The sequence below is a fragment of the Helianthus annuus genome, chromosome 3 (genome assembly GCF_002127325.2).
Source record: "Helianthus annuus cultivar XRQ/B chromosome 3, HanXRQr2.0-SUNRISE, whole genome shotgun sequence".
Classification (NCBI taxonomy): domain Eukaryota; kingdom Viridiplantae; phylum Streptophyta; class Magnoliopsida; order Asterales; family Asteraceae; genus Helianthus; species Helianthus annuus.
Genome location: NC_035435.2, coordinates 62977450 through 62988313, shown reverse-complemented (window position 1 = coordinate 62988313; position 10864 = coordinate 62977450). Strand labels below are relative to the sequence as shown.

The 10864-nt window shown below is 37.9% G+C and overlaps 1 protein-coding gene across 1 annotated transcript; it reads right to left on the bottom strand.

Annotated features, from left to right (window-relative positions):
* Window positions 1-614: 614 nt before the first annotated feature.
* LOC110941182 (probable protein phosphatase 2C 73) lies at window positions 615-7738 on the bottom strand. Its single transcript, XM_035987848.1, has 6 exons — window positions 7561-7738; window positions 5725-5993; window positions 5086-5491; window positions 4434-4657; window positions 4117-4285; window positions 615-719 (listed from the first exon to the last, which is right to left on the bottom strand). The coding sequence occupies exons 2-6, from the start codon at window positions 5959-5961 to the stop codon at window positions 688-690; spliced, it is 1068 nt and encodes a 355-aa protein (XP_035843741.1). The 5' UTR covers window positions 5962-5993; window positions 7561-7738; the 3' UTR covers window positions 615-687.
* Between the last annotated feature and the right edge of the window lie 3126 nt (window positions 7739-10864).

Genomic DNA, 10864 nt, shown 5'->3' with positions numbered 1-10864 from the left:
TTTTCTTATACAACACTAATCATTTTTATACGATAAATATCGTATCGTATAGGTGTAGTATAGGTCACGTATTGACCTCGTAGAAGCCTATAAGTGTAATATGGTATCGTATAGTGTAGTATAGGTCCCGTATAGGTGGTGTACCGTATAGTATAGGTCCCATATAAGTCTCGTATAGAACTATAGATGTAGTATGCTAGGCTTATACAAGACCTATAAGGGACCTATACGAGACTTATACTACACTATACGAACTTAAACGTAATCCCTCTAAAAACACCCTCTAAAAACGTAATCCCAAACACCCTCTTAACTACGATTTCTAGTTCTCTACACTCTAAAAACAAACTTAAAGTAGAAATACCTACCGTGACCATAAAATTATGTAAAATGTACGATGAACTCCTAATACTAACGCATATATTCATTTGATCCAAATAATCAAGTTCTGACCACGCATGACCCCAGAATGGGTGGTTTTTATAGGTAGCGTTCTGGTCTTCCCAACCGGCTAATCATGGTCTCGGGTTGTTCTTTGAGCCGTGAATCCACCATGGACCATATACATGTTCAACACAATATAACCACCCACAAGATGCAAAGAAGCACAAACACAAGAGACAGCATAATTTGGATCAAATGCATTGAAAGACGTTGCATATTCACTTATGTTCTATTTAGATGTAGCTACAAGGTGACCTTGCACGATGAGGGGGAACCACTATGAAAGAAGAGACAGACAGCAGAGATATCGTCGGTCGCTATTCCTTTCCTTGAGCACTGCAACTTGTTGGAGGTCAGAGTACTTTTGCTCAGTTTCTTCGACGTTTCCAGCGTAGTCTTCAATCTCAGTAAATTTCTGCAAAGAAGATAGTGCAAAGATCAGGATCACGTGATCCTCAAGTGAGCAGGATACTTAAGCTAAGTCAGTGATCCTTACCTCGTTGAAGTACTCAAGGAACTGGTGACGGAGCAGAGGCAAGCCTTGTAGATTCTCAGCTTCAGAGGTCTTCCTTTTCTTGCCACCCCTGCCTTTAGTGGGTGCCTTGGGGATCGAGACAGTTGGGCTGGCAGTAGACTTCTTCTTGGAGGATCGCACAGTGTCAAGGTCAGTGACACTGAATTTGGAGGCAGATTTTGAAGATTTTCCGGCACCTACACATTCAAAACAGATAAGTATCCTTATTTTATTTTTATTTAACCATTTAATCACAAATAGACACGGATACTTACTTGACATGGTAACAGAACCTGAGAATACCTCTTGAGAATCCTGGGTGTTTGCTTTGAATGATCTTAGCGCAGGGTCAAGTCTTCGGAAGCAAGAAGCCTTTCTCTTGTTGCAGGTGATTTAAAGAGATGTGAGACAGAAATAGCTGCACAAAAGAGTGAAAACATGTTAGTGATCCTGGTCAGAAGTAAACTCATCTGGTGATTCTTCTAAGGATCCTCTATCCTACCATGAGTGGTCCACTTTCTAGGCAGACCCTTTCCATCAGGGATGGAATCCCTTCTGATGAAGAAGAATCGCCGTTTCCAGTTGGTGTCGTTTTTAGTGGCTTTGAAGATGGGATGTTCTTCACCAGGCTTATGCTTGAGTAGATACCGGTGGGACCCGTGGCTAACAAGGTCATACATCTCGGAAAGCTCCGACATTCCCAGATCGATACCCTGTTGCTCTATGATCCTTTCAAGGGTAATCAAAACCCTCCAGACCATAGGCATCGCTTGGATGAAAGAGATGCCAGTTAGAGAAAAGAAGGATTGGGTGAAATCTGGAAAAGGGTAGGTGTATCCTATGGTGAATGGAGTGACTGGAAAAGCTATCCAGGTTTCAGAAGCATAATCGCTTAGAACGGTGGGATCAAACGATTTGAAAACGGTATTTGCCGGGAAGCAATGGCGAATTCTGTCAATCTGCGGGTCGGAGAAGCAGCAGCGTTCTTTTGCGGAATCTTTTATGATTCCTTGGCTTTTCAGGGGGCTGTCCTTCTTGTGATCCTTAGCCGGTGAGGATCGGAGCATCATTTTTATTGTGATGATGGTGAAGAAGGAGAAACAGAGTAAGAAGATGAAGAGAGAAAAGAAAGAGAAGCACCTGCTTGAAGTCTTCGAATGAAGATTTAAAGAAGAAACGCTCGGATTTAAATGCTCTATAGCCCTTATCTCTAACTTCAATTTATAATGATGATTTTGCAGGATAGTCACCTCAATGACGTCAGGATCTTAACGGCTAGTCTGCTTGTAACGGTTAGTTTCCGGGATAATTCGTTGCAGATAAGGACGAGAAAATATAACTCGTTATTTACAATATTACTACTTATATTTTGGGGGCAATTGTTAGGGGTGGATTTACCAATGATCAGTGATCCTCAGTTACTGTTGGGTTTAGTGATCCTTGCTTCTGTTTCAGCTAGTGATCCTCAGAAGTGTTGCAGGACCAGGATCATGGATCATAGTAAGGATCCTTATTCTAACAATTGTCTACTTTGAATATGATGTTGTTTTGCAGGAGTACGAGCTTGGACTTGGTCTTGGCGATATTCCTGGAGCATATTCCATGTTTATTCCGCACGTGCATGGCTGAAATAGACGTTATGGAGATCGTGGAGGACTTACACCATTTGCGGAATGTTTGTTAGCTTAGATATTTTCTATTTTTAAATGGGATAGCGAGCTAAGATAGAAACACTTGGCTAATTTTGGCTAAACACACACTAGTAACTGCTCTCACCAGCTCGTAACCATTCACTTGGCGATTACACACTTTTATACACGCTACACTATAGTGATCCTTGTAACTAGCTCGCTATCATCCAAAGTTGTAATACATTTCTTGTTTAATTTGAGTTGGTGATCGGTAGTTTCCATCACCCGAGGTTTTTTATGCCGGAGATCATTCATTGATCAAGGGCTTTTTCCTCGTATAAATCTCTGTCTCATTTGTTCATTACATTTCAGAGTGATCCTTATTTTTGCTCATTAATTCAAGCATCATCCCCGTAACAGAGAGTTTGGTTGCATTATCATTGCTTGATTTTTGACCAAAACAATTTTTTTTAATTAACCACACATGATTAAAGTCACATGCATAACGTTAATAACAGGCTCAAACTATTGGCATATTCAAGGTGTCTATTTGCACACTTTAGGGTTTATATACGCTGCGTATAGGTCTAAACGCAGCGTATAGGGTTGCATAAAAATCAGTGTCTGACTGATATCAGTTCTTGTCTGGCTGCTCCTATACGTCGTCGCGTATAGGCCTATATGCGGCGTATATAAGTGTGTTTTTTTTAAGAAACATCTATACAATATTAATTGTTTTAGCAAAGTTTTATATAAAAAAATTGTTTTCTATTATAAATAAATAAAAAAGTAAGTATTTCTTACAAACTTTTCTTATACAACACTAATCATTTTTATACGATAAATATCGTATCGTATAGGTGTAGTATAGGTCACGTATTGACCTCGTAGAAGCCTATAAGTGTAATATGGTATCGTATAGTGTAGTATAGGTCCCGTATAGGTGGTGTACCGTATAGTATAGGTCCCATATAAGTCTCGTATAGAACTATAGATGTAGTATGCTAGGCTTATACAAGACCTATAAGGGACCTATACGAGACTTATACTACACTATACGAACTTAAACGTAATCCCTCTAAAAACACCCTCTAAAAACGTAATCCCAAACACCCTCTTAACTACGATTTCTAGTTCTCTACACTCTAAAAACAAACTTAAAGTAGAAATACCTACCGTGACCATAAAATTATGTAAAATGTACGATGAACTCCTAATACTAACGCATATATTCATTTGATCCAAATAATCAAGTTCTGACCACGCATGACCCCAGAATGGGTGGTTTTTATAGGTAGCGTTCTGGTCTTCCCAACCGGCTAATCATGGTCTCGGGTTGTTCTTTGAGCCGTGAATCCACCATGGACCATATACATGTTCAACACAATATAACCACCCACAAGATGCAAAGAAGCACAAACACAAGAGACAGCATAATTTGGATCAAATGCATTGAAAGACGTTGCATATTCACTTATGTTCTATTTAGATGTAGCTACAAGGTGACCTTGCACGATGAGGGGGAACCACTATGAAAGAAGAGACAGACAGCAGAGATATCGTCGGTCGCTATTCCTTTCCTCTTGCGTTTCCAGGCATGTGCTGCACACTCCACCAGTCGTTTTGCAGACTTTGACTTGTCAACCGTTGACGACACAATCTCCACCGCATCTTCGTTAGAAATAACATCCCACACCTACACAAATGAACACACACAAAATACAATTATTTACGTCTTGTCACCTAGTTTTAAAAAGCTTGCCTCCGAGCTGTGAGTGGCGCAAGGCGAAAACAATGACAGTTGTGCGATATAGTAACTGGAGCAAGTTCTTAAACATACATACCCCATCAGAAGCTAGCACCAGAAACTGGTCTTTGCAGGTGATAACTCTTTGGGTTACTTCAGGCACAGATATAAGTCCAAAATCTTTAACACAATAATCACCAAAGGCTCTCGACATAGCTAGACCAGGTGAGTCCTCGTGCGGCAGCCACATGCGGTGCACACCTGGCTCATCCTCCATGCAGAAAACTCGCCCTTTACACTCAACTATGCGTTTCGCCTCATCTGTATGTAGATGAATCAGCATCTTCCATGACACATACATATACGAGGACATGTTTACCAATTTAATATTGACAACCGCATAAGCACGTGTACACGACGCTTTAATGAAAAAGATAAAACTAAAACAAAAGTGGTTTATTTGTCTCTCTCCTAATTTTTTTTCTTCTAAAAAATTATAAAAAAATTGTGCACATAGGAATATACATGTGCCACATATGCATTTAGACCAAAGACTGTAAATACCATATTTTTTAAAAATAAATCTTCAACATGTAGAAATATACATGGATTTTAGTCAATGTATATAATGAATGGTACAATGGTTAAAGGCGTTTCACAATTCTCAACATATTCTTGGTTCTGAAATTAACGCCCCTCTATACATTCATATATGAGCCAAAAAGTAAAATAATAGAAAAGATACTTACTAGGTAGATTGGGCTTAAAATCAACTGTAAGTTGGACAGGTACCAAGCACCCATCTTCACTAGTCGTAGCTAGTATCGCCCGTGAATCTCCAACATTTGCTATCACTAAAAGTTCACCCTGTCTGATGACCGTCAAGGCAGTGGTTCCACTATGAAAGGAATCAAATTTGCGTGAATGTTGGAGATCCTGATCAACAGCAGCACAAGTCTTTATGACAGAGTTCTTCCATAGATGGAATCTATCAACCTTTTTCGGGTCAAGTGAAGCTTCAAGTAACATCTCTTGCCAATTGCATAGCAAAGATGAGGGCATCGAGTCGCATACGCGCTTTGCAACATAATGTCCCCATGGACCATGACCGTCGAAAATCCCACAGAACATCATGTCCTTTTGGCATCCAAATTCCTGCCATCCAAATAAAAAAAAAATACACTTTTGATACAGAAATATCACAATGATATAAAAAAAAAAAAAAAAAACAGTTTCTTTCTTGTTAACTTTATAAATTAGAATTTTGTAGTTATACCTCCCACACAGTGCAACAATCCTGATTTACCCCTTTTTTGAACAAACCAAAAAAGATTACATTTTTATTTCAAACTTTATAAATGGGAATTTTGTAATCTCTTCATGCATACCTCCCACACAATGCAACAATCTTGATTCACCCCCTTTTCGCCCCGTTTTGAACAAACCGAGACGACATTGTTGACATTAATAGTGCCTGAAGACCTTAGCATCATATCATTCTTCTTTGCATCTTTTGCCATGGCTTCTGCCGTCTCTTTCCCACTATCCCCCGCAGAACTCTTCGATCTCTTTGCAGGCGAAAACGACTTCGCTAGCCCATTAAACATCGATGCAAATCGACCCATGTTAACCGACTCTATCTTCAACAATCCTGCTTCTACACATTACAAAAAGGTGAACTTTTGAAGCTGATCTATACAAAAAGCTATGGCTTTTAATGGTATATTTAAGCTTTACAAGCAATGAATGTGTACATTTGAAACAAAAAAGCAGAGAATATAATAGTCTGACATGGAATTCCAACAATCCACATAGATTCTTTTGTTTGATTACTGATAGTTTTGTCAAGATTATAAAAAATTGAACTTTTTGAGTGTTCAGGAATCAACATTTATTTATAGCCTAACTGGAAAGCGAGATTATTTCCAAGAACAGAAACTAACTTTAAATTCCATAGCAATATGTACTATGCTAATAATACTAGCGGCTAGCAGTTTTAAAAGCAGAAATCCAGCTGTAAACGATACCCACAAATATAACTTTATACAAGCAAATTGGATGTTAATAATCCAAATTCCAAAGTATGAGTCGCTAGTTACCGGGCATGTTTGTTTGTTTGTTCCAAAGCAACACTCCATGTGAAGAGGTATGGTCCCAAGTTCATACACACATGGCAGGGACCACACCACTTTTTATCCAACATGGCGCCTACATCAGCAAACTACATCCAGAAGCTTCTAGAAGCTTCTGGAAGAAATCGCAGGTGACACCGAAGATGCTCCTCCAGACAAAAAGGACAATACGTGTCACCTATGGTAGGACGCCACCTGGACCTGCAACACAATCCTAGGACAGGCCGACAGCTGCTGATACAATTCTCCTACCTGGACAAATAACGGTGTGCCACGTCACCCACTACTCTGAGTGAAACAGAGGAGACCAGGAGGATATTCCTCTTGGTCGGACAGCTGGCGCCCGGTAGCAGCTGGCAAGGCCTCTCCTCCCTCCTTCATCCTTCGGCTATAAATAGGACACTTCTTTAGGTTTAACATTCAGCTCTCTCTACATTTCACCTACAACACACACTATTTTCTCCTCAGAACAGTACTTATTCTCACGCCGAAAGGTGGTCACAGGGAGAACCCCCTATTCTCCTCCTTGTGGCGACTCACCGGTGTTCTGTTTTGCAGGAAGCCAATAATCGGCGAGTGGAGAAAGAGATTGAACCCCACACACGAGACGACCCAACTGGTTAGCGTGTTAACTGGTGTTTCATCACGATGCTTTCACTTCTGTTGCCAAGGGCAATCCCACTTGTATAACCATAGTAGATTTCCACGACAGTGGGATGATGATTATGAGCAAAATTTGTCCCACTGAGTGGGAATTAAATGTAAATCGAGTGTGAGTGGAATTAATTAAAAGTGAAACTTAGCACTGAACTACCGATATGAATTATTATCAACCAAACCAAGGAATATTAAAATCCAGTTGCATATCTTTAACTTGACCCACAGGTGCAGAACACATCCCCATAGAAATTACAAAAATAAAATTCTGAAAAAGTTGATCATCTCACGTGGATTTCAAACAGAAAATAGAAAATCAGTACAAGTGGGAGTATTTTACTCAATTTTCAATTAACAATACATTTGTTCTTGAGAAGAAACAAAAAAAAAAACCCCACAAATTAAGCTAAAGAGAAAAAAAGGGGCGGAGATTACCTTGTTATGATCGGAAAAACCAAGGAGCGGCTACGCCGGCGCCGGAGAGAATGGCGGAGTAACAGGGAATTCCGACATCTGCATATGAGAAGACAATAATAATAGTAATAATTTTAGTGAGAGATGATAACAAATGATAGTGGCGATCGAATATCACACACGATTATTATTTGGAGATTATATGAAAAGCTATATAATATAATAATTTTTATATTGTTTAATAATTAATACATCAGGGAGACGTTGCTATGTTTTGACTTGAGGAAAAAATTAAACTCTCACAATGATGGTCCCTAACAATTCATCTTGCTTCAAAACTAAATTTTTTTGAATCTAAATATATCTAGTTTCAGTTTTGATGTCATTTTCATTCAATAGTAAAATTTGATCAGATCTTTCAGTTAACATCCAATTTCTTTTGTTTTTTTCCTCCCTTTCAATGAAGAGCAAAATAGTCAGACTTTTTAATTTGTTATAAAAAAAAGTTAAAAGGCCATTTTTCCTTTCATTAAAATGGAGGAAAAAGACAAAAAAATGGATGTTAACTGAAAAATCTGACCAGATTTTGATTTTGGATAAAAATGGCAACCAAATTGAAACCACAGGGGCCCAGATTCAAAAGGTTTAGGTTTTGGACTAAAGTGGCAACAGTGACCAAACCTCAGAGACCATTTTGGCAATTTACTCAAAAAATATAATGTAAATAACGATGTATTTAAATACATGTATAACTAGTGTTATGCTCCGCCTGCGTTGTGGGGCGCTAAACCGAATATTCAGGGCCGGCCCTGAGAATTCATGTATCTTTTTCGAGCTCGAAAAAACGTGTCCATAGGCCTTAACAAAATTGGGTATTAGGCTCACTAAAGATCTAAACCTAATGTCAATTGGCTAATAACTAATCTAAACCATAAGAATAGTTTTGTAAGAGGGCCTGTGTTGGTGTTTGTATGGGTATACCCTATTAAAATATATTTTACAGATACATATCAGGTTTTTTTCATAAAATAACGTGCCCTTTAACATATTGGGCCCTAGCCGGTGGTCCTCCCCGCCCACCTCCAGGGCCGCCCACGCTAATATTTCTTAGTTTCATAACATGTACACATGTATTTTGGTTACTTGTGCATACTACTTATAACACGATCTTTAAAAAAAATACATTGAGTCAACCAATTAAACCAAAACACTACCATAGTTTTGCTAAAAAAAAGACTAAAATGATGGCAAGACTGTAATTTTGAGCTGGGAGCAAAATAATAATTTGTCAGAGTGCTAGACAGCTGTTTGACACAAAAAGTTACATCGAGACAACCAAGTAACATAAAACACTACTATAGTTTTGCAAAAAAAAAAAAAAAAAAAAAAAAAAAAAAAAAAAACTAAAACAATGGCAACATTACAATTTTTAACTGGGGGCAACATCGTAATTTTTGAAATGGGGGGGCAAAATCAAAAATTTAAATTGAGGACAAATTCGAAATTTTAAGTTAAGGGCAAAACCATAATTTTATTTTGAACTGGGGGCAAATTCATAATTTTGAATCAAGGGAAAAATCGCAATTTTGAGATGCGGGCAAAAGCATAATTTTATTTTGAACTAGGGGCAAAAACGTAATTTTGAACTCAGGGTAAAATCGTAAATTTTGAACTGGTGGCAAAATCATATTTTTGAACTGAGAGCAAAATCGTAATTTTGAGTAGAGGGCAAAATCATAATTTTGAGATGAGGGCAAAAGCATAATTATATTTTGAACTGGGGCAAAATTGTAATTTTAACTGAGGTCAAAACCGTAATTTATAGTTGGGGTCAGAACTGGGGCAAAAGTGTAATTTTCAAATGGAGGCAAAATCGTAATTTTTAGCTGGGGGCAAAAGCATAATTTTATTTTGAAATAAGAGCAAAACCGTAATTTTAAGTTGCGGGCAAAATCAAATTTTATTTTGAAATCAGAGCAAAATCGTAATTTTAAACTAAGTATAAAATCGTAAATAGTTTTGATCAATGGAGAAGTATTAGACAGCTGCCTAACACTATTCCCGTATGAGTCTATGACTATTCCCACAGCTTCCTTCCTTTTCCTTTTGTATATGTAGGATAATCTGATCCAGATAAGGAGTAAATTGAATACTTAGAAATCAATTTCTCACGAAAAACAAGATAAAATAGAAAAACAAATTTGTATGTTTGGTGTGTATTAGGCAATGGTAACATAACTTTAAGATGCTTAGAGCATTCACTATGTGTTTGGTGTGTAATAGGCAATGATTAAATAACTTTAAGAATCTTAGAGTATTCACAACGGTTCTTGCGTTTAGGTCACTTTCGTCACTTCACTCTAAAAATTAAACTTTTTGTATTTGGGTCCCTCATGTTTCACTTTTGTTGTCATTTCATCCAAATCACTAACCCAGTTAAAATGTATTGTTAAGTCATAGGCGATTTTAGCAATTCCAAAACCACAGGGAAGATTTTGGTAATTTAACCATTTATTATTTTATTTTTATCTCTAAAAAACAAAAAATAAATAAATATAAATATGATATATACACATACACACATTTGTATATACACACATATTTTTTTTAATTTTCTTTTTTACCTTTAAAATAAAAAAATGAGTTAACTTCCTTTTTGTTCCCTATGCTTTGGTCGTTTTAACGGTTTTGCCATAATGCTTTTAAAAATAGCCATTTTACTTCCTGATGTTACGTCTTTTTCTCTAATTTACTCCATAACCCTAACTCCATTAGAGATGTCTGTTACATTGAAGGGTATATTGGTAATTTTACATATAAAAGTAAAGATATATTGGTAATTCTACATATAACTATATTATATTTATATAAAAAACACGCACACAATCTCTTTTCGCTCTCTTCTCCCCCTCTCTCTGCATATGCTCTCTCTCTCTATCTCTCTCTTCTTCATAACCCACCGCCAGCCATCATTTTTTCTCCATCACCCACTACCAGCCATCACCACCATCAACTACCACCCCTACCCAATTCCCACCCCACTAACCTGAACACGCTCGGTCACTCCTCAGACACCACCAGCCATGACCACCGTTAGCCCCACCCATTCCATACCACCAATAGATCTCAACACATTAGATCTGAACACAACTACTCACTCCATAACCCACCACCACCCTGATCCACTCCATACTGTCGCAACTCTATCTCTCTCCCCTCGTCTCAAACTAGCAAATCTGAACACGCCACCACCATTTCCATGTCTCTCCGTCTCCCACATCCACAACCCTAATCGAACCCCGTCGAAGCCCTAATAGTACCAATT